Below are 25471 nucleotides of genomic sequence, written 5' to 3' on the forward strand. Positions count from 1 at the left end.
CATAGGCTGCGGGTTCGAATGGATGCTTCTCGCTCTCTTTGTGCTGTCTTCTGTTGTATGTGTGTATGATGTGTGAATGTGGCCCACCCTATAAATGGGTTGTGGCAGTGTGGCGTGGGCAATGTTGCTCGCCTCCGTGACTTTGGTTCACAGGTGCCCACTGGGTAACGCGAAATGAGCAACAATTCTGGCATAGTATAGGCAAAGATTCAAAAATTTCAGTGCCTGCCATTGGAGGAAAAAAAAAGATATTGTTGCTTAAATACTGTGTATATATATATATATATATATATATATATATATATATAAATTATAATATAGCATACCAAAGGAAATAATTTCAAACCAATTAGGGGGGGGGCAGAATATGGGGTAATATGTAAGAATGTATGTGTACATTTCTTAATGCATATCTAGTGGAAAAATTGTTGCTCATATATTGTATATATATATTGCCTTAAATCTCCCCTTAATATTAACCTAGATCTGGGTGTTATATAACAATAGACCATAGATTATCAACCTTTTTAACGTTGCCGCCCCCTTAAGGGGGAAAAATCTTTTCAACACCCCCCATTGTGAAAATCCAGTTTTTTAAGCTTTAAATTTGCTTGGTTTTCATTTTTTTTTTTTTTTTTAAATTAATGTGTACGTTAACTCGATACTTTCATCCCGGAGCGTAATCGCAGTCTATTGGTCAAAATCAAAATAAATACGGTAACGGAAATTAAATTTAATAGTAATTTACTCTTAATTAAATAATTAAAAAAACACCCATAAATATTTTTTTACGTTAAAAAGTAGTATCAACGGAACAATCAAGTAACTATATCAGTATAACGTTCGGTTCGATATTTTTAGTGAGGTGAAGACGCAAGTCCCTTAAAAAGGTAAAAATAGCTGATTTTGTAGGGACGTGTTTGACGTGTCGCCCTTGACCATTAGCACAGGTGTCGCTAAAATCGATAGTGACGCAAATATGATATGAAAAGGGTTAGGAATATTCTTTTTGGCCTACTTTTTAAGTGTTCCGCAGTGGACTGATCGTTACGACACGGTTCCCAGCAGATCACCGAAATCAAGCATTACTGGCTGAGGTGAGTGTGCGGGTGGGAGACCACTTGGATCAGTCTGCGTAGGGACCGAGTTTGTGCGGTATTGGTCCTCGTTAAACTGTTCTACCGTAAAGTGCTCGACTTTGCCTGCAGGTCGTCGGGCTACCGAAGCGGGGGTGCCATTCCCTCTGCAGAGGATCGAAATTGTGATGGCATGTCTTGGTATCATACTCAGGGATGTTTCCCTGACCGTCGCCAATAGCCCATTGGGCATCTCTAGTGTGACGTAAATGAACTACAACTACAGCAACTACTTTTTAGGTACACTATTGTCTATTTGAGATAGACATTTTTCTCCCTTGCTTTCTAATTAATATCAAATACTGCATTTTAGGGTACATTTGGCGGACACTTTAATGATTTTTTATATTTTTTTGGTATGCATGAGAACTTTCGTATTAATTTTAAATCATTGCATATGTGTCAAAATTTCTAATAATATATACATATGCTGAAGAATGTATATTAAACATCTTTAAAAAAAGTTTTATTTTGTCCGCGTCAGTCTAGATTATTAGCACAGGTGTCGCTAAAATCTATTCTTAATCTATCTTGTTAATTAGTCTATATTGTTCTATTTTTATGTTATATACGTCGGCTTTTTTGCAAATAATTGCAGTGTTTATGTTTATAATATTTCCATTTGGAATTTATATGTATATCATGTGATTCTGAATAAATTCTTTAGAACCTATTTTAAAGTAGCTGATTTGATTTGTTCATTTACGTCGCACTAGAGCTGCACAATGGGCTATTGGCGACAGTATAGGAAACATCCCTGAGGATGATCCGAAGACATGCCATCACAATTTTGATCCTCTGCAGAGGGGGTGGCACTCCCGCTCCGGTAGCCCGACGACGTACACGCGAAGTCGAGCACTTTACGGTAGAACAGCTTAACGAGGACCAATACCGCACACCCTCTGTCCCTACGCAGACAGATCCAAGGGGTCACCCACCCGCATATTTTTTTTAAATTTTTTTAAATTTTTTTTTAAAGTAGCAGTTTTATAAATAGACCAATAAAATTATAATTTCTTTATTTGCATCTTTTTGCCATGATATAACATATTTTTATTTGTCTCGTATTCCCTTCCGTATTAAAATGTATCATACATTACTGCTTAAATGTCGTCGGGAAAACCCTGAAAAGAAATATAATATTACATTATTAAAAAAAATCTAGCTTTTTTATTTAATTTTTATTTGTTATTTTTTTTGTAGATGAGAATAAATTAAAGACGAAAATGTGTTCTTTTTACTTGCACATTACCACCAACTTCCTGTTCACTTTTCCTCAGAAAATTCTGAGAGACAAGTCTTTCGTTTGTTTTCATATAGAAAGTTATTCAACTTCCCTGAGAGATGGGGGGAGACAAGAAGACTGTCCTAGCTCCTACCCCATCATATCAACACCTACTAGAAAGCTATTCTAGGTGATTATGATCGTATTCATGTTGCCACATTTTTTCAGATTGACTATAATAATGCATGCACTTTCTCCGCATTCAATAAAAAAAAGTATTTTGTTAAGCGTCACGCCGTTTAATGTAAAGAATTTTATTTTTAAATTACTTGGAAGTAGTGAAGAACTAAGTTTGATCTGTCAATCTTTTTTCTTTTTTTAATTTGCTCTTAAATAGCGTATATACTTATATATGCTAATAATATCAATTATAATAGCTCATACACGAATTAAAATATTAAAATGGACTTGTAATATCTACCAAGTTGTCTTATGAACTTCAATAAGGAGGACCTCATTCATTCTGCAGTTAAAGCGCAAGTGCTATTTCCATCAGAAACAGTTTTTCTAATCATGAAAAGACACAATTTTTTTTTTAATATAATAAAGAAAATTAGGATCAACAAAATGGACATACAAATCAGGATTTTAATCTCTGCTCTCGTTCGAAAAGTTCGTCTACCTGTCGAGGAAATGTTTTTTTTAAAAAAAAGCGACAAAAATAAGAATTTATTCTATTACGCCGAATTTTATTTACTTGTTAGTTTTTTTGTATCGTTATAGACGCCGCTTTCTCCAAAATTGCGCGATGGAGGAATGGCAAAACTGCACAGCAACTTCTTTAATCGACATATAGCGCGTTTAGATTATAGCGAAATTTATAATACTGCATATTAAATTTTCTGTTGTTTTTTTCAACTTAAATAATAAATGTTCTAGAGTCGATATGTCTTCTTTGATAATTGATTCCTACTGATGAGACTTGGGTTCGAATTACCATGTTAATTCATATACTGTTTTTGGTTTGTACAGTTCCGACATACAATACTTGCATTAGTAAAGATAATAATCTTGCCCTCGAGCTAACCATTTTCATGTTTTTTTTTTCTTTCCTTTCTACAAATGTAAAACAAATGTGAGCTTCTTTCAATTCTGATGTCCTCCATGAAAGTGAATTTGTCGTAAAACTTTACAAAAAGTTCTCTTGTACAGTCCGCAAAAAAAAAAAGATATCACCCAGAATAACTTTTGTTCTAATGATCGGATTTTCACGATCTAAGCGTCGATCTTAATGGTTCCCGGGGATGACCTCAAATATGCTAATTAATTAGTGCTAACTATTAATTAAGTTACGAAATCAGACACAAAAACGTACTTTCTCTGAATAAACATGTATTTTTTTTTTACATATTTGGATTTCTAAGCTTCAAAATATAGGGGGTAGCCGCAATCTGGGAAATATGGTCCCCATAGTTTGGTCAGGAGAGCGATCCAAAGTTCGTACCCGTTAATGTTAATTTCACTTTTTACGTTTTTAGTCATATTTTCAAAACTAATGAAGCAATTTGAAGAAAATTGCGCCCACTCATAAAACTCATTTACCCAAAGATAATTTCATAAAAAAAATAATTTTTAGTAATTATTAATTATTTTTTATTATTTAATTAAATTGAGGATGAAAAAATTTTGAATTATAAGGTAAGAATTTTTTTATACCATAATAATCTACATATTTTTCAATACAAAAATCTAAATTTTCAACTGTTTTTATTTATTAGAAGCTGAAAAAAATTAAAATTAATTATTTTTGAAAAAATAATTTGGCGACAATAAAAAAATGATTAAATGGGGCGATTAATATTAAAATGTGATAAACTTGCGAGGAACTTGACTTCTCGCGCGTAGTGTAAAATTTCATTCATATTTTTTTCGCTAATAATCGTTTGCTAATCCTTTTATTTTTATTTCTTTCAAACTATAAAATACGATGTTTCTTTTTAGTCATTTAATAATTTATTTGTAATTTAGTAAAGAAATTATAAATAAAGCATTTTGAATAAAAAACACTTTATTCAACGAATGTCTAGTTTTATAAAGGCGTGCTTCTGATAGAATATGATTATGCACCAGATTGTGCTTACTTAATGTGATTATTTTTTAATTTTTGATTTTCTTTTTCAATAACTGATACAATTTCAATAATATACATACGTATGCATAGATTTGGAATAATATATTTATCAATTTCTTGAATATATATTTTATAATTATTAATACGAATGCGTAGTCAACATTTTTAATCATCTTAAAACTTCGCCCGGTGGCTGAGCGGTAGCGCTTCGCGCTGTCGTTCCTCGGGCCGGGCAAGGCTGACTCAGCCTTTCATCCCTTCAGTGGGTCGATAAATAAGTACCAAGCATGATTGGGAACTAAACACTGGGGGTTCCGCGTTCGGCTGACCACCTGAACGGAACATCTGCTCCTGCACCCCAGAGCCCTAGGTCCAGAAAACTGAGATGGGCACAGTAGGCCTTGGCCCTCCATGGGCTGTCGTGCAGCTGAGTTTAGAGTAGAGTTTTTTAAAACTTCTTTACATCTTATATATCGCCTTAATCTTAAAATAAATTTGTAAATTACCTGTCTGTGCGTGTTTCGCAGAATTATTTTTCTAACTTTTTTATTGAATTTTAATGCAATTTTTTTTAAATTCTATTATGTATATTTTTGTCCAATAATATATTAATCAATCGTTTAAGTACTTTAATTTATGTTTTTCTTTAAAATAAAATTACTTTTTAAATTATTGCTAAGTTCTTATTGAAAGAAAACTTAGAATTATTGCCAGATATCTGAGAATTAAATCTTGTTAAGAAATTAAAAATATTCTACTGATCACACACAATATCATTCGAAGCAGAACAGCTGACTATTTACTAAAAATACTATTGTTTACGAAAAATGAAGATAAATTATTAATTTTATTTTTTTATTGCTTCTTATTTATTCGAGTAATGAAAAGTAAATGCGTATGTGCGCACAGGGGAAAAATTTAACAGATTGTTTTGTTTTTTAAATGAACAAAAAAACTATAGGCATGCAATTTTAATTCAACATTCAAAGAAAATCTTGTGCGCTAACCCTTTTGTCTTAAGAAGTTGAAAATATTTGCTTTAAAAGTTGTTTGTATGATTTCTCAACTTTTGCACAGTTCAAAAAAATATTGCTATATCAGGAAAATGTTTGATATGCCTTGTTTTGTTAAACAACTACTAAAATAAAAAATTGTAAAAAGATTAGAAAAACGTGCTATTTTTAGAATCATCATCTCAAAAATTGTTCTTTTACTCCATTTGACTTTCTTCTTCTTAAATAACTTATAATCATAGTTTTAACACACGTTTTGAAGAAATTATGTAAACAAATTCCTAATATTTCGTAATAAAAAAACAAGAATATTAATGATTTATTTATACAGTGAAACCTGCCAAGTTGACCACACTTGTAAGTTTTACATCTGAATAAGTTGACCTCAATTATCAAGAACGGAAATTTTCCTACATAATAAAGAAGCAAAACCTTTGTAACTTGACCACCTGTCTATCTTGTATGTTGACCACTGAAATAAGTTAATTTTGTCTAGGAGTATTATGAAATTCTATTCTAAAACCCTCATAAGTTGACCAGAAAAAAAAATTCAGAAAAGTTTCTGTCATTTTGCAATGTATGTTAATATTTCACTTGTTTGGTGAAATAGTGTAAAAAGCTAATCTAAACCCTTTTGTGAGTTGACCATCTGGGGAAACTGTAGGGACTCAGCTTTTGACCATTCATTGAAAACAGGTGTGTTAGTTGAAAAGTTGCTCTTCCAGTTGCAATAGTGAGCAAATAGGCTTATATGTGTAGTAATAACAGAATAAATTTTGAAGTGTTAAAATAATTTTGTTTTGTAAAAGTTTTCAATGTTTTCGTGTTCTGATATTTTAAGAAATTATTTTTATTAAACACTTCACATGCATAACTAACAAAATAATTTTTTTAAAAAAGTTAGTTAAATATTAAAATTATTTCTGTGTAACAAATTGAAGTTCGTTTAGGTTTAAACACATTTCTTGAGATATTCATTTGGCCATTTGCTAAATCAAATTTTTAAGTCAAGTAAAAAAAAAATTAAATGTATAGCAACATGTAGGAAACGAAAAAGTAAACAATGTCCCACCCCTTCTATAAGTTGACCACTTGTCTACGTTGGCCACTAAAACAATGCACATGAAGTGATCAACTTACACAAGTTTTACTGTAATTGTTTCATTGAACCAGAGTAGTTAATTGTTTTCGTAATAATCGGCCTTACAACTATTTAACTTAGATTCTTTGGACTAGGCGTCACTTCATGCTTGTCTTTCGAGATTGAAATTTCAAAGATAAAATGTAAAAATTACAAGAATGCGTAAGCTGGTTTCAATTAACAAAAAAAAAGGGACAAAATCGTTGGCAAAAGAAGTTATCTCATGAAAAGAGTGTCAGAGTTGAAAAAGTATTGTAAAAACTGTAACAATTGTTACTCTTGTTTAATTAAGGGTATTATAAACCTAATTTTCTTTTAATCATGTTTTTTAAAGAACTAACGAAAGGAGTGTGTAAATAACATCAACTCGTAATTTTCTTCGTGTTTTTTTTTTGTTTTTATTTATTATAATATTGATATATATATATATATATATATATATATATATATATATATATATATATATATATATATATATATATATATATATATATATATATATATATATATATATATATATATATATATATATATATATATATATATATATATATATATATAATATATATATATATATATATATATATATATATATATATATATATATATATATATATATATATATATATATATGTATATATATATATATATATATATATATATATATATATATATATATATATATATATATAATATATATATATATATATATATATATATATAATATATATATATATATATATAATATATATATATATATATATATATATATATATATACACAAATTAACATGAAAAACATGAATAAAATAAAAATAAAAAACTAAATGGTAGAGAAACAAGAATGGTAAAGGCAAATAGTCGTTGTCAAGACACATCTAATTGCCATAAATAATGCGATATTTCTGAATAAAGAATAATTATCCTAAGATAAAAATTATTCTTTATATGTGTCGATATCGCAAAAACCTAATGTTGTAAAAATCATGAAATAAAAGAAAAATGTAAAAGGAAATCAAACTTACCGGCGTGAATTAAAACGCGGTTTAGGTTTAAAAGTACAATAATAAAACAGTTAACAAAAATCGCGAAGATGTGAAATATTGCTTATAGCTTGAATCGAATATAATAAAATTAAAAAAAACATTTGATCGAAGAAGAAGAAAAAAATGTTTAGGTAAAATATTAGTGCTGCCATCTATGAGAAACAATTAGTAAAAAGGTAATAAAATTGAAATAATAATAAAAATGTTTAACGGATTGAATAAATTAGCAGTCTTTAAAAAAAAAAAAAAAAAAAAAAAAAATCATTAATAGGGAAATTAATTTAAAAGTCAGTCTGTCAGGATAGAAAGCCGTTTATAGACTTACCCTTCATTCATAAAATCTAACATAATTTTACAGAATACACATATCCATCTTTCATAGGGTGACTTATTTAAAAATCAGAGCCTGCATACAGGAATAGAAAACCGTTTATAGATTTTATTCTTCATTCATACAACCTTACATAATTTTAAAGTATACACGTATCACCTGCATTCATTTGGGGTGGTTCTTTACGAACCAGAGCCCATTCCACTTATACAAAAATAAAAATAATTAAATAAATAAATAAATAAACTGTTTATTATACTGGACAATTAAAAATAAATTAATTTTAAGAGGCTACAAATATTAAAAAGTAACTAAAAAATATTTAACTAATCCAGTATAAAAGGTCATACATCCAAACTATTCCGTCCAGTGGCTTTAGGAATAGTTTATCATAGTTAGTTCCTACCTACCTTATATATATATATATATATATATATATATATATATATATATATATATATATATATATATATATATATATATATATATATATATATATATCTCAAAATGCTTTTAAAATGCCATATAAACTTTATTAAGTTTTACAATTTTATCGAAAATAAATACCGTGATTTCTATAAAATTTTGCGATTATGCATCAGAATAGCTATCTTTTTTCAGGTCCACCTTTGCTTGATCACTTTTTTTTCCTTTCCTAAGAAGCTCGAAGTGAGGGGCAAAAGCATTTAACCCTACAACTCTTCATAAATTTATGATAACTTATGAAAATTGGTTTTAATTCAAAACTGTCCTACAAATTACATTAAAACAGATTTAAAAAAATAAATAATGTCAGATAAAAAGTCAAAGATTCTATAATCTTGGAGAATCAAAAATAATTTATTAATTTATTTAAATTTCCTTTTTAAAGGAGATTTAAAAAAAAAAAAAAAAAGCCTAGAAAGCAACGCGAAAAATTCTTTTGGTTGCTTAGCAACGAGAAGCACTATCTTTTCCCATCTTGTCATTCATTCAGTTTCTTTATGGTTGTTATAAATTATTTCCCCTTCTATGGCGAGGTAACTTGGCATATTTTTAAACCATCGCCAGATATATAAATCCTTATTGCGACCTAATTTACAACCCCTTTTTTTCGAAATTTTGTCTACCCCCCCTATTTTAAGGGTCAGGATTCCAAATATGTAAAAAAAAAATGCATGTTTATTCAGAGAAAGTACGTTTTTGTGTCTGATTTCGTAACTTAATTAATAGTTAGCACTAGTAAATTAGCATATTTGAGGTCACCCCCAGGAACCATTAAGATTGACACTTAAATCGGGAAAATCCGATCATTAGAACAAAAGTTATTCAGGGTGATATCTTTTTTTTTTTTGCCGACTGTACTCTAAGTTAGGTTCAAAATAGCAAAACTGCTGGTTTCAGTGTTAAGAGCAAAATTCATATGTATGAATTAACACCAGTACTAAAATAAAAGTTAATACCTTAAATCTTGCAATAAATTAATCTTAATCAATTTTTTTTTGTTAATATTTATTCACTTATTTTTGGTAAAAGTTAATTCTTTTTATTTATTTAACAAGAATTTTGTATGAAATGAAAAATATTCTCATTTAATCATTTAGAATTAACTTATTTTTGTTTTGTAAATGTACATACATTGCATTCCCCTTCCCTTCCTTTTTCATTAGTAGTCAATAATACACATTAAATTTAATATGTTTTAAAATTTAAAAAAAAACAGTTAAAAAATTCTTAATTTAAATAAAATATAAATATAGTAACTTTTTTCTTGGAAATTTTTAGCAACATATATCAAAACTAGTTTAGTATAATTTTAATACACTTTCCATTGGTACAAATATTTATTCTTTAAACCAAAATTTCCTTTCGTATTTTTGCAAATTAAAGTACAGTGAAAGTTTGATATTTTTTTATTTCCAATGAGCTGCACAATCGGTCTTGCCGATGAGCAGACCTAGTGTGTTCTCCAGGGGTGGCATCCACTCTTTCAGGACCACCACACTGGGTGAGATACCGTTGGTCATGTTAATTTGGACGTCTAGTTTCTGCCACACTAGATGGCAGCACCGAGACTCTAATTGGATGCTAAAGTGCACTAGGAATGCCGAAAATGCCAAGAGCCAATAAAGCACTCCAGGGATCTTTTACATGCCGCATACTCATACGACATGGCCGCTGAGGATTTTCTGCATCCCGAAAATCCGGTGTCTGGGCCGGGGATCGAACCCGCAGACTTGGGCTCAGAAGGCCGGCGACAAACCAACTGCGGCACCCATCCACTTAAAGTTTGATATATCGAGATTCATATTGCGAGATGTCCGTTCTTACGATACCTTAAAAACATTAATATTTAAGGTACAGAAATTCTTTGTTTATAACGAGTTTTAAAAAAATTAGCTTTCCGCAATAGCGGCTTTGGGGAAAATGCATTTTTCTTTTATTAAAATTAACGAAAAATGACAAAATAGAAGACGCTTTTATTTACTTATTTCCGATATTAATATAGAAAGTGAACATCATTTAACATTATTTTCCTCTTCCAATCATAATCCATAAAGTTTTCAAAGCATATATATATGAGGATAACCACCAGCTAAATTACCTTTCTATATAAAAATGAAAAAATCTTTTACTATTATCAGCAATATTGACATATACTTCAAATAAATCTACAGTGCGCAAAAATTAAATGAACCCACTGGAATAACTTTTGATCTAAAGTTCGGATCTTCATGTTCTAGGACTCGTTCTTAATGGTTCGAGAGGGTGACGTCAAATATACTAATTAATTTGTGCCAACGATATTTTAAGCTAGGAAATAAGGCATAAGGACGTACTTGTACTTTCTCTGATTAAACATACCTTTTTTCGACGAACTAGGATTTCTGGCCCTTAAAATATAGTAGCTTCAATCAGGAAATATTGTTTTAACAGTTTTTTAGGAGTGCGTTTGAAAGTTTGGACCCTTTAATGTTAACTTTAGTTTTTTCGTAGTTCATTATATCCCCAATTTTCTTTTAAGCGAATTGAAGAAGTTTTGCATTAAATTCCAATCACATCAACCAATTCCAATTCGTTTTTCTAAAGTTAATTTCATGTAAAATATAACTTTTAGTAAACGTTTATTATTATTTTATTTAATGAAAGTCGAAAAACTTTAGAAATCCAAGGTATAAAATTTATTCATCATTTGAAAGAATGCAGTTTTAAATGTCAAAATACAAAATTTAAGCAAAATCGGTCAAATAAATCCTGAAAAATAAAATAAAAACTCATACTTTTCGAAATTTGGTCTCCTAACTCATTAATTATTATTTTGTCTATTTTTGCGACTTAAAATTCTTAACTATAAAAGCAAAAGCAAATTTAAATGGTAGAAGAAAAAGGTGTTTCTCATTGATATGTGGTAAACAATAATTAATTAACTGTGTGAAAGGTTATTCGGTGCAGGCGTATGCCAATATGGCATACAGGGCAAAACGGAAATTTTGGTGAAAAGTCTGCTTTCAGCTCTGCAGAGAAACGAAAACACAGGCAGACAAACAGCAGCCATATGTGGCATTTATTTTTAAAATGTAAGTTAGTTAATATTCGTTTCTCGGACTCAAATTTAAAATTTGTAAATTGAAAAATCATTACAAATTTAGCTATATTTGTTTGAATTTTATTTTTTAAGCCGACGGAACTCACTCTTTTTCTCAAATGGAGAAATTAGCATTTTACCAAACATAGATGTTCACTTTGAAAGCATCTTCGAAGCGAAATGGGAATCATAAGGATAAATTTTAAAACTTTCTTTGTATTTATTTGCAATATATATTAACATAAAGTGCCCTGATTAGAATAGACCTTTTTTTGTTCCTAAAATTATATTCTGTAACAATTTAAAAAAAATTCGAATTTTACAATTTAACGGGCATAACCATTTCGAAGTTCCCGCAAAGCGGGGCATCATATCCTTAGATAAAATACGTGGATGCAAAAAATGTACTTATAACTTTATTTTCAAAACATTTAAATGATTCAAAACCCAATCGATGCATATAAAAATAACATTTTCATATCAAAATGTTCCTTAAATGCTTTGTTAAATGTGCATGAAAGTTCAATTTTTTATTATCGAATAATTTTTACTTTATGAGAGTCAAAAGCGTGGAAATTTTTTGAAATGACGGTGACTGCTACAACTATTTTTCTTTATTGCAGAAGTAATTTTTAAGCTTACAATGTGTGGTAAATTGCACCATACTGTACAAAATACATCGATAACAGAAAAAAATGCGATTTAAATTGACATTAAAATGAATCTGCGCATAATGGTATCAATATTAGTGATTTTAGATTCTTAGAAACACATTTGAAAAATATGTGAGAAAAAAATGTAAAGTATAAAATTCGTTTTAATTTAAATATTTTGATTTAATTTGTTTGAGGCCCTCTTTCGGAGGGCCTCAAACTTGGGCTTGACCCCTTGTTGGACCTTCTACGACAGACGACTACAAACGAATACTGGTCATTCTTTACGAAAGAGCCATTCCTTTCCATTAACCTTCCCTCACTTGGCGATTATCATGGCTCATACTGAACTGTCAATCTAGTCTATGGTTTGGTCGATAGTATGGTGACGTCCATAAGAAGGGGGAATCAGAGGGATTTGGTGAAACGACCCTGACACGTAAATTAATAACCAATAATTATTAAAAATTGAATTTTTTTTCGTGGAATTATCTTAGCAAAAGCGAATTTTACGATTGTATGTGAAAAAATTTTGATTCGTTAAAAAAAGGTTTTTCTAATAGGGAGAAATACGCAAAAGCAAAGTTAACATTAATCCAAGCTTTCGGTAGCTCTCCTGGCATATTTTCCAGATTGCTACTATACGGTATAGTCTAACTATACCGTATAGTAGCATATAGTATATATACTACGGTATAGTATAACAACTAAAATCAAGTCTTACCATGTGAAAATTCAATCATTGAATCAAAAGTTATTCTTGGTGTTCCGTTTTTTCTTTTCTTTTATAGCGCAATGTACATATAATGTACATGTGTATGTATAGCGTGTTTGTACATAGCGCAGAAAAAGCAAATGCTTTGAATAATTCAAATTGCAATCGTGGTATTATTTAAACATCGCATATACATTTCAATCAAATTTTATATTTTCTTTTCCGAAATAACATTTTTAATGTGAAAATCCATATACATGATGTATAATGCATGATATGTAATACCGAATGTTATAATATCGGTATATAATAAAATGCTCTTCCTCTTTCATCCTTAATTTTCTCACATCGCGGGAAGTTAGGAAGTTAAAATTTAGGGTAAACAGAAAAATTTTAAAAGCTTAAATTCGATATTTTGTATTTAAGGGGTGATTATGAGACAGAGGAAAAAATATAATATACACAAGTTGGTAATTGGTATTAATTATTATTTTTATGAGTTATCAAAATTATGACTAATGCGAAATAAATACTCAAATTTGGACCACGTGTTCTTTATGGGAGAATAAGAAAAGCTAAAAGAAGGTTACTTTCAGGTTTTTATAATTATCCCAATTACCCCATTAATGTTAAATAACACGTTTTTACCAAGATAGATATAGATTATGTGCTTCTTATGAGACAAAGGAAAAAAAATAAAAAAGGAACAATTTTGATATTTTATAACCATCAGGGTAATTAAACTGTTCAACAGTTATGCTAGATAACATGTTTCTTCAAATTATACCCTTGTACTTAGCGCAGCATAGCCATTTCCGGCTTTTATTCCATTAAACCGTAAAGAGGTGATTCATAGTAGTGGACGACTATGTAGAACCTTGAATCGATGAGTTTCGTTTGGCAGATGAACTCGCCATCGCAAGCAGGTCTGAAAAAATTTTTAACCCTTCGACTTGAATTTAAAATTCTAGTGCTGAGAATTCAAAGGAAGCGTTGAACTATGATGCAAAGCTGGTCAACGCAGATGGCTCTAAAATTTGGACCATTCACATATTCGAATTTTTCGTATTTAGTGTGAATAATCTTTCGCAGCAATGCTGCCGAAAGCAACCCGAACCAACAAGGAGTCAAGAAGCTGTAAGTTCCTGCAGATAAAGGGTGAGGAACAATGTGGAACCGCGAAGCTCGGAGTTCGTGTAGGTAGGTCAGTGTTTTCCAAACTTATGACTTTTGTGTACCCTTTCTAAATTTTTCGTAACGCTGTGTACCACTAATACAAAAATGAATGCATTTTTTACTATAAAAAAATTTCACAAAAGTTAAAAAGCACAACTGGCTGTTGATACCACTAATTATTAACTGTCAACTCTGCATGATTGATTTGATTTGATTTGTTCATTTACGTCGCACTAGAGCTGCACAATGGGCTATTGGCGACGGTCTGGGAAAGATCCCTGAGGATGATCCGAAGACATGCCATCACAATTTTGATCCTCTGAAGAGGGAATGGCACCCCCGCTTCGGTAGCCCGACGACCTACGTGCGAAGTCGAGCACTTTACGGTAGCACAGTTTAACGAGGACCAATACCGCACACCCTCGGTCCCTACGCAGACTGATCCAAGTGGTCACCCACCCGCACACTGACCGCAGTCAGTGATGCTTGACTTCGGTGATCTGCTGGGAACCGTGTCTTAACGATCAGTCCACTGCGGGACCTGTCAACTACGCAAAAATAGCCTTTAGAATTACTTATTTAAATGCTCAGCAATTTTGTATTGCACTTTTAAATACAAATAAAATTTTGCGAAGAAATTAATTTTGTGTAACATAAACCCAGTGTCGGTATAAAAGCAGTTGCTTTATCTTCATAATTATACAAGTTCAATGAGCCAAAGTTGCTGTAATGACCGATCTTTTTAATACCTTCCCCCCCCCCTCCCTTTTTAAAATTGGTTAAACGTAGTTTTTTGCAACCCTATTAAACTTTTATTACTTTAATCACTTATTGCAGTAAGTTTATTATACCTTACTGTAGCTCATTATGGGAAGATTTCTGTATCCTGATCTATAGCTAAATAAGTTTTCAGGCAGTGGCCCTCTAAAAAAAATAACATAAAAGGGGGCCTACTGAAAGGATATTACTCATACCTCAGACAAGCTTCTACTTGTTTTATTTATTTATTTTAGTTTGCAAATTTGAAATAAATTTATAACTTTGATGATTATAGTCGGCATGATACGGAAATATTCCCCTCATTAGTACTAGATAAAAATTAACTAACAATTGTAAATAAAATTCTGTTTTCTTAATTAATCTATCTGAAAATATTACACAATTGATAAACCTTATGTGAGGGTAAACTTATCAATGGTAACCAAATTCATGGCTGTTGGAGTATAACTACTGACACTTTTCACTTTACTGGGCACAAGCAAAAAGTCACTAAAAATGTATACATGTGCTTTTCTTAGTTGTTATTATGTGTTTGTGTGAATATGTACTAAAGACCTAATAAATATCCATTTTTGAAAAGATTTTAAGAATATGAGTATCTAGGGGTATGAGTATCTCTATCAGTACCTACACTAAAGTGTTAGCCTATGTTGTACTTAGCATTTTAAAAACAAACTCACCACGATACCTATTTTTGTCAAATTATCTTAAAATGATCAGATCTGAAAGCGTGAGCATGTAAAGGGCAAAAATTAAATTCATAGTTCCATAATATGAGTTTGTAGTTATGTATTGTCTTGATTTTGGATTATAAATCTCAAAATACTTGAAACTCTACTTCTTTAAAAAGGTATCTAGTAAAAAATCTAAGTAAATATGTGCACTACATATATATAATCACGATATAGCAAACTCATGTTTTATCATTCGCTTTTGTTTGGACCAGAGGGGTCATTATATTGAGCGTCAACTGTATTTATATTATTTCAGTGTTTTCACTACAGCGCGAGAATCTCGCTTATTTTTTTCTTTTCTCGCATTAAAAAATTATTAACGCGAGAAGATCGCACACTCTATTAATCAATTTCAAAATGAGCGAATTTTGGAAAAAAATTAGTCTTCTGCCATTTTGAATAATATCCGTTTCACTTTTCTTCCTTGATCTTTCATTATTTTCAACACGGATCCCTGTTATCTAGCTTCCCTATTTACCAGTATTGTTCAGAACAGGTGCGAACAGCAAAACACAATCCCCCCCCCCTCCCCGAATGACGGAACACCTTTCAGAACACATTTATCTGCAACCACGTGTTCACGAAAGGTAAGATTTCTTCATGTAAGACATTAAAATTTTTTTCAATGCTACAAATTTTCTAAGTGATTCCGAATTGTTCAGCATCTGTTACAAGGTCATTTAGCACTCAAAACCGAATTAAGACAAAATATCGTATACAAATGACTGATAAACATTTGAGCAACCTAATGAGAAAAGCTGATGAAAAAGTAGATATAGAACGTTTTCCATATGATGGTGCAGCAAAAATATTCAATGCTTTAAAAATTGGAAGATGTTAAAAGTGTATTATAATTAAAGAAATATTTTTTTTCCAAGTCTATTCACGTTTTTTTTAAATTTTTAGAAATCTCACTTAACTTTTTGAGAAAGGGTGAGAAATTCTCTCTCATTTTTTTTTCTGTAATGAAAACACTGTATTTTATACCATATAACTCAGCTAGAGACTGAAGCTTTAAGTGGTGTTAGGTGAAAACTCTAATATAACATTTCTTGTTCTTATAAAACAGAATAATGTCTGTTTTTTTTTAAATTTCTAATACATGGTCACTGATTTTGCCTGTGAATAATTGCAGTCCTTACAATTTATGCAAATTCTTAAAAATATTTATTTATTATTATTTTTTTTTATAGAATTGTTAAAATTGGAGGTGAGTTTTATCATTGAATAGCTTTTTCTGGAGTCCTTACGCATGGCAGGGATACCCGTAATGAGTGTATCAGCACCCATTAATGATCATGTTGCCGTTATGAATTCTTACAGCTCATATGTATCAATGCTCCAAGATCCTGTTGCAAGTAAGTTTAATACCTAATTAGTCATTGGGAATTGAAAAATCAGAATTTATTTTCACTTAAAAATTTCTCATTGCAATTTAATAATAGAGATTACGTAGATATATTTAGTACTAAAGATGTACTTAATGAATAACTATATATTTATGGCTCATGTTTTTTTATTTTGATAATGTTTACAATTCTCATTCATTGATATTCATAAAAATAAAATAACCAAAGTAACATACTTATAAATAAATCTTACTTATCTGCATCAAATACAAAATTATTCTTCAATATTTTTTTGTCTCTTTTTAAACATAACTATATACCAATAAATAAATCATTGTATTTATCTGCACTTGATCAAAAAGCATACTTAAATATTCTTACTTCTCATTTTTAATTTAATCCTATCCACATTTCTTTTTAAAGCAAAACTTTGATCAAATATATTTTATGTATTTATTGTAGTAACCTGCAATTATAGCTTATTTTTTATTTATTTATCTATCATTAATTCACTTAAGTTTATTTATCTATCATTAATTGCTATTGATTTTTATATTGCAAAACTTTAATTTTCTCTTTTTCTTTTCTTTTATAGAGGATGAAAGTAAATTTAAAGCTTTGCAAGAATTAAGTGGAGAGGTTGAAGTAAGGTTTTAATTTAATATAGTAAAATGCTGTATTCATAATGTCATTTTATCGGGTATTCTAAATTAATTTTTTCAGTTTCAGATATGACAGTTTATTTTTCGTAATTTCACAAGTTATATATGCCACAATTGAAGTCATTGTGCCATTAAGCCCAGCATTCAATTCAATTTTGACTATGGAATTACAGGAACCTTTTAAACCCCACCCCATTTTCTAGTTATTGAAATTGGCCTCATATTTTTTGGTTTAATTTTTCACTTTTTTGCCAATTTTTTTTTCTTTTACATTAAATATATTGGCAGTTTAGTTTACCAATAAACTTATTTATTAAAAATTTAACGTTTTAGTACCAATTGTATCAAGGTCATTGAATTTAATTGAATGGCAAATAAGAATTTAAATTTTAAGAATTAAGAAGCATTAAAGTGATATGTTTAGCTCAAAAGCTTTTTAAAAACTGTTTCAGCAAGCTGAGACATAAAATCACTATTTATCTTCCCTCCTATGTTAGTATTAATAGACTATTAATGGTAAACATGTTATTAGTTTCATTACTCTAATGAATGAAAAAAAATTATTTATTTTGATACATCACAGTTTGAATTTGATAGTTAAAGACTAGAGGCACACCATTGAAATAAAGCATACTATGTTTATAAAATTATATCTATATATTTTTTGAAATAACAAATAAAAATAAAAGAATTTGAATAGATGTTTGACTAACAATAATAAAAAGAATAATATTTAAATAAAATATTTATGTTACAATTTTGTAATTAATGTATCCTTTTATTTTTTCAGACTATTGTTAGCAATCCACAATATCCTTCATTTTTAGATCATGCTAGAAAAAATTTTCATCAGAATTTTAGGAGATGGAGAATCACAATTCATTGCAGTAAAAACTACACATGTATATATTTTCATGTCATACCAATGGATCATTTTGCATATTTTGATGTGCGTATATATATAATAATATATATATATATATATATATATATATATATATATATATATATATATATATATATATATCCTGTATTATTTTTTATGAACATAGCCAATCTAAATTTTTTTCCTTTACTCTTTTATATTTTTTTATCTATACATTGTATTGTCAATTATTAGTTAACATAACTAATAAGCTTATTGAACACAATTAATAGTCATTGATATGGGTTTAAGATACCAAAATTTGAACAAATCAAACTCATTTTAATAACTTGGCAGAACAATCAGGTTTTCTCTATTTACGCTTGATCTCAGTTTGTTTTTATACTCAAGACTGCTGTTTTTAAAAATTAGATTAAATCACTGTTAGTAATTGTCCTGATAATCTTGATGTTTCTGATAAAAAGTATTTTATCTGTATTTGTCCTGAATTTTATGTGTGTATAGAATATTCAATTTTCCAGGAATAAAAATGCAGATTTTTGAAAAAGTAGATTTAAAGAATGGAAAAATTTTGATCCAATATCTTTTTTTTTTTTTTAATGCTTGTCAAAGTCGCAATATTTGATAGTTCCAATATAGGGACTGTCTATTGATTACTTACATGGCTTAGATATTTAGGCCTTACCCAGAGGATTCATTGTTTCAACCTCGTTGGGAATTAAGTCATTCAATGAAAAGGAAAATTGATAAGCAATTTTGCAACATCAAATTTTTATGATGTCGATTTCAAGGGTGATATGCTTACTTATTATTTTCACCAAATACATTAGAAAATCTTGTAAGATTTCCCAGTTTTGTCTAAATTTTGATTGTTTTCTTTCATGTGATTTCAGTTAACAAGCAGTCATAAAACTTTTAAATGATGGGTTGGAGGATTGCTCACTAAAATTAGTGTTGTACATAAACGTTAAGCAACATATTCATTGCATTTTAGTTTTGAGATTATTGAAACCCTACTTTAATTAGATTAAAGAAATCTTCAACTCAATTACGCATTTGAATTATGTATTGGTATGAGTAAAATATTGACGAATTAATGCTGTTCATTTTTTTTTAATGCAACAGTCCCATCAAATTTTCCATGTTTTGATTTGGAACTATTATTTGTTTTTCTGTATTGATAAAATTATTCTGGAAACTGTTAAAACGTTTTGCTATGAACAAGTAATTTTTTTGCTGTGAAATTTTATTTTGTTACTATTAAGTAGAGTAAATTATACTTTTTAATTAACTGTTCCAGAAAATGCTCTGCTGTTCCAATTTTATCCTGTTTTTATTGATGTCCTGATTTTTTCTTTGGCCTGCTACAAAGGCTGCTTAATGTCTTCAGCTTGGGCAATGTTTGTATTTTATTTAATAATAATGCATAAAGACTTTTTTTTAAATTTAAAGGTATTGCAGTTTTTTGTCTATTCAAGTTTTTAGAGATTTATTAAATGTTTTTAAATTTACTAGCAAATAGGATATTCCATATTTTCATCATATAATTTCAAAATTAAATTTGAGAACTCTACTTCTTGTTATATAATATTTTAAGCATGAAAATTTGTCTGTTGTCTAATATTTTATTGACAATTTATTGAAAATATATCATATCAGACCTAATTAGAATTTTAATATTATGATAACTTGTCATGAAACATACATATTTCACTGTGTATTACAATATTTTTCAAATTTAATTATTGACTTTGGTCAAGTTTTTGTTAACCAAACAAAATATAAAATTATCATTGTTGAAAATTATCATATACTCAATATGTATTCAAATTTACTCAATATAAATCAAATATTGTTATCACAATGGTTAAGAATGAATGTTTTGTTGCTCAACTAATATGATTCTTGTTGTTTTGAAAATATTTTTTAAAAATTATTATTTAATTATATATTTTAATTTGCTTAATTTGCTTAATTTATTACGATTTCCTTAAAAAATATTTCCACTGAATTGTATTATTTTTTTCAACAACTTTGTGAGACAATTTCAGAAATAATTCACTTTCTCCCTATGAATAATCATTTGCTACCTCATAGCAAACCAACCTTGTCTTTAATGTTCAAATTATTAGAAGTAAGTGACAACTATCTTCTGAATATATATATTTAAAAAAAACTTCTTTTATTAATAAGTCGTTTGTAAATCAGCCAGCAGTTATGTATAATTTCAAATAGTAACAATTATCGATCAATTTAATTTCCCTAACAGTATAGTCAGAACAAGAACTTACAGTATATTTTTGTTCTGCATGCATTGTTATTTGTTGAGTATAATTGAAATACATGAAAATAAAGAGCATGGATCTAGAAAAGTTTAAACTTCTAGTAATTCATTTTTATAAGCCATACTGTGTGATTAAAAAAAGTGCTATATTTTACTGAAATATTGGGTACAAGCTGAAATACTAGTACAAAAATTGTGCAAAGTAAAGTTTATTTGGTCAAAATTTTGAATAGCTGAAAATATTTTTTGAAAACTAAAAATTTTCTTCTCTAGCATTATTAATTTACTTCTCTACATTTTATAATAATAAATAGAAGATTAAGAGTTTGTATTTCCTTCAAATTGTGGGAAAAGAGTGGTGCTTTTTATTACAGAATTTAAAGTGAAAATAAAATTTGACTTACTGTGCTTCATCTCAAAACCGAATTCACTTTAGAGAACAACTTATTTTACTTATTTCGTGTATTTTATATCGTATTCATAACTTTTATCCGATTTCATTCATACCCTTTAATGTGATTTTATTCATACCTTTTATCTGATTCTATATACAAACTTATTCCATTTACAAACTTATACAATTTTATCAGTTATAATGGTATGACAAATAAAGTGGTGCCTGTACTTTGTCTATTGAACTGTTTTACCGTATTGTTTGGCGCAGCATGTCCTCTTTTGGACTTTGTGCCACTAAACCATACATTCAATTCAATTCTCAAAACCGAATTTTTTATTTTAAATACTTGATAATTTTTTTTTAATTTTTTCAGAAATTACCTTACTACAAAAGATTGATGTTTACATCTGAACAGATTAGCTAATAAAATGTTGCTATTTATAATTTTGTTGCTTTTATGAGAACTTGAAGAGAAATTATGCAGATTCCTTTCTCAACATATATTTCCTCTATATGTTCAATGTTAGAATTTTGTGACTTCTCCTATACTGATTTTATTGCTGTTTTATTATTATTCAAGTATTCATATCAAATATTCATATTTCAGTTGGAAAATGAGGAAAACATTAGTAGTTTTTAGAATAATCATAGAATTTCATAAGGCCACCATGCAATGTGGAGGTAAGAATGTGTTATTTATATGATTTATCATTTTCAATGAATTTGCTTTTGTATTAATATATTTCACTGTACAAATTCATTGTATTAATATATTTATGTGTACAGATTCATTGAAAACTATTTTATTATTCAACTTTTGTAAATTTTTGCATTATATTGAGTGGAAGGTTTTTCTATAGGTTTATTAACTTGCATTTGCATGGGGAAAAGAATATTGACTTGAGCAGATGTCATTTGATAGCATACATAATACTACAAGTTATTTATCATTTTACAATACTCTAGCTTCTATTTTTTTTATTAATGCATCTTAAACTAAATCTTAAAATAAAATTAAATTTTTTTTTTTAGATTTTTCATTTGTTTGATTAATTAGTTATTTAGCACTTAAAAGTTCAAATGTCGGCTTCCATTACATTGATAAATGCTTCTATGAATAATTCTTGATAAAATGAGGGAAGGAAAGAGAGGAAGATAATTCTGCAATGATTCAATTTATAAATAAACAGAGGATATAGAAACGTTGCAGAGGATTAGTTCTGCAATGAATCAATTTATAAATAAAGTTTATTGGCCTATAATTTGCAATATAAATGTTAATGATCACAAGGAGTGAACTCATTTTAAATTCTCTGTACAGAAATTTCTTGGCAAATTGTTCCTAAAATTTTTTTGTTTTAATTTCTCAAGATTTTTAATAGACATTGCATAAAAGAATTCCATATTTTTTTGCTTTTACTAAATGAAAAATTCTGAGGAATATTGTTTTTCCAATCCAAATCGCTCTGATCATTAAATATATATATATATTTTTAATTATAACGAGTCTTAATCATAAATTTATTTTTTAAATATCATAAAATGCTTTTTTTGCACTAAATTTAAATGGAAGTCATAATGAAAAAAAAAATATTGTGGGCTCTTTTTAATTTTGGTGTCTCAAAATATTAGGGGATGTGAAATATCAATGATTCCCCCACAACACAACAGAACGATTTTATTAATACTTTGAATTATTTAAACTTTTTTGACTATTTTAAAGTCCAATGTGAAAGAAACCTTTAAAATTTTCATGATTTATTAAGTAGAGAAAAATAAATTAAAAAAAAGAATTATGGAGAAATATAGAAATACTCTCAATTCAGTGTTTATAAGTTTCTCAATTCATTGGTAATTTGTTCTAAATAAATCTTTTTAATGTAATTAAAACCTCTTTTTTTTACTTCCATGGGTTAAATACTTCTGTTATTCACTTATTTTATATTGTTCGTTTTGGTATTCTTCACCATCCTGTTAAACCACAATATACCAAAACATCAAGCATATTAAAATAAAACTTAACTGAGTGAGAAATCTAAGGGTTGCATGCAGAGATGTGAAAATAATGATATATTTAAAAAATTTAGCTATTACTAACACCTCTTCAACTTACAACAAATAAAAAAAATTCGTGAAGAATAGCATAATCATCGTGTGACTTCAAAGCAAAAGAAAGCATGTAAAATATTAATTATGATATGGTTGTGTCGCTTGAAAATAGGGTTCAACAAATTTAAATCTATGTATTAAAATAAAGTAGATTTCATCATAAATTTAATAGCTTACAAATATTTTAACTGAATGCAATTTTCTGCTGTATTTTTTTTTAAAGAAACTATATTCTTTTTAATTTTCTTGTTGAAATTTTACGAAACATTTATGTGTTTTTTACTTCTAAAATTTTAATTAAAAATGATTGACTGTGGATGCCTTTTTTTGTTGTGTGTGTTATTTATTTAATCAGAATTGGTTTATGACAAACTCTTTATTGAAGAAGAAAAAATATGGTGTATAAATATTTAATTCTCTGCATTGTTCAATATGAATACATTTTTGTGATTATAAAACAAGCTCCACCTTTATTGTGATAACATATGAAATTATAATAATTATATGATGTGTTTACCATATCATATAATTATCATATCATATAGCATCATGATATTAATTATGATTATATTTATAAAAGGCAAAATATTTGAAAGAGCAATAGTATGATGTATGATTATTATTAGTATGATTCTTAACAGCATCATGAAATCGATTGGTTACATTATCATGCTACATACTAATTGTGTGAAGAAAATATATTCTAAATTGTAAAAAATGATTAAGCTGTTGTGATTTTCCATTTATTTTTAGACACAGATGTTTCTGCTTTATGTAAAGAATACTTACAAAGAACTGCCTAATTACTTGCATGGTATATTTGAAACACGGCCTACTCGAAAAGTAAAGGATTTATCGGCAGCTACGTTGGAACCTTCATTGAAAGAAACATTTACCATCACACCGATTCAAATTCAGACAAGTGAAAAAAGGCCCAGATTCAACTACTGAGATGGTGAGTAAGAATAATTTTAGAGTCTGTGTATCAGTTTTTTTTTTAGTTATTAAAATAATTATTAGTTCATATGATATGAAAATTTCAAGTCTTGTGTTTGAAAGCCTTTTTAAATGCATGTAGATTAGATTATTGTATTTTTTCTCTTTCATTTCCTGAGTAAGCAATAAAAATAGTTATTTGGCTAAACCATTGTAAAATTTAAACTATTTGACGTAGCTTTGGTAATATTTAAAAATTAGCTTATTCACAAGTATAAAAGGGTTTCCATTCCTAAAAAAGCCTTAAATTTAAATATGGTTTTAGGAGCCCATTAAAAGGTCTTCTTTTTCTTTCTAAACCTTCTTAAAGCTCATTCATATTTTAATTTTGAGGACTTCAATTGCAATTTATAATTGTTTTCATTATTATTCTTAGTGCTATTAAATTTCAAAAATGATATTCAAGTAAGATAAAAAAAGTTATGAAGTAACTTCATTTAAAAATTTAATGTGAGGAGCATTTTTTTCGTAATTTAATTCTAAAACATGCTTGGAATCTTTTTTCTTGCTTAGCTAATTCGAACTTCAGGTCAATTTTTAGTGGTATTTACTTTAACATCGCTTAAAAAAATCATATATGCATGCTTTCAATCTGTATAAGCTTTCAAAGTTAAGAAAAAATTTTACTATTATTATAATAGGTGCACTACCTTTTGACCTGAGGGGCCACATGCACATCAGATTGACCTATGAAGGGTTGCATGCCCAAGAATTTAGACAGGCATGTTGACAGCAATTATAGGTAGTAATTGTTTTATAAACATCATTGTTCTAGGCACTAAATTCTTTTTATCAGTTAACCTTGTAATATATTTGCATTAAATTAAATACTTTTAAATGTTTAAAATTAAAAACTGATTACCCAGGGGAAAAAACACAATCAGAATCAATTTATGAGAAAAGAACAGATAATTAGAAATAAATATTAAAAAAAGGAAAAATTCATGTTTTTTTTTATTACATTACATAATGCAAAAGTCCATTTAACATACATTTTAACATTAAAAAATTTTAACTTTCATAGAATTAAATTTTTAAAAAAATAAATATTCTACTTAATAAAATAAATGCCAGTAAAATTCTTTTATCAATGGAAAGTTTGTAGGGATAAAAATTATTAAAATTAGAACAAAACCCTTTCAG

At 28.4% G+C, this 25471-nt stretch overlaps 1 protein-coding gene across 21 annotated transcripts in view; it reads left to right on the plus strand.

The window, feature by feature from the left end:
* Window positions 1–25471, plus strand: part of LOC147806650 (transcription-associated protein 1-like) — a 70598-nt gene that overhangs the window by 24414 nt on the left and 20713 nt on the right. For 5 of the 21 annotated variants that reach the window (XM_087149218.1, XM_087149223.1, XM_087149224.1 and 2 more), the window contains 6 exons: window positions 16839–17003; window positions 17590–17639; window positions 18447–18605; window positions 21831–21904; window positions 22084–22162; window positions 24086–24287. In XM_087149218.1, coding sequence (XP_087005344.1) covers window positions 16898–17003; window positions 17590–17639; window positions 18447–18605; window positions 21831–21863 — 348 coding nt within the window. In that variant the 5' untranslated portion in view covers window positions 16839–16897 and the 3' untranslated portion in view covers window positions 21864–21904; window positions 22084–22162; window positions 24086–24287. The other 16 variants (XM_087149222.1, XM_087149236.1, XM_087149234.1 and 13 more) reach the window with 16 other exon arrangements.

This window comes from Parasteatoda tepidariorum, chromosome 8, assembly GCF_982258835.1.
Source record: "Parasteatoda tepidariorum strain Cologne lab strain chromosome 8, Ptep-v5.0, whole genome shotgun sequence".
NCBI lineage: Eukaryota > Metazoa > Arthropoda > Arachnida > Araneae > Theridiidae > Parasteatoda > Parasteatoda tepidariorum.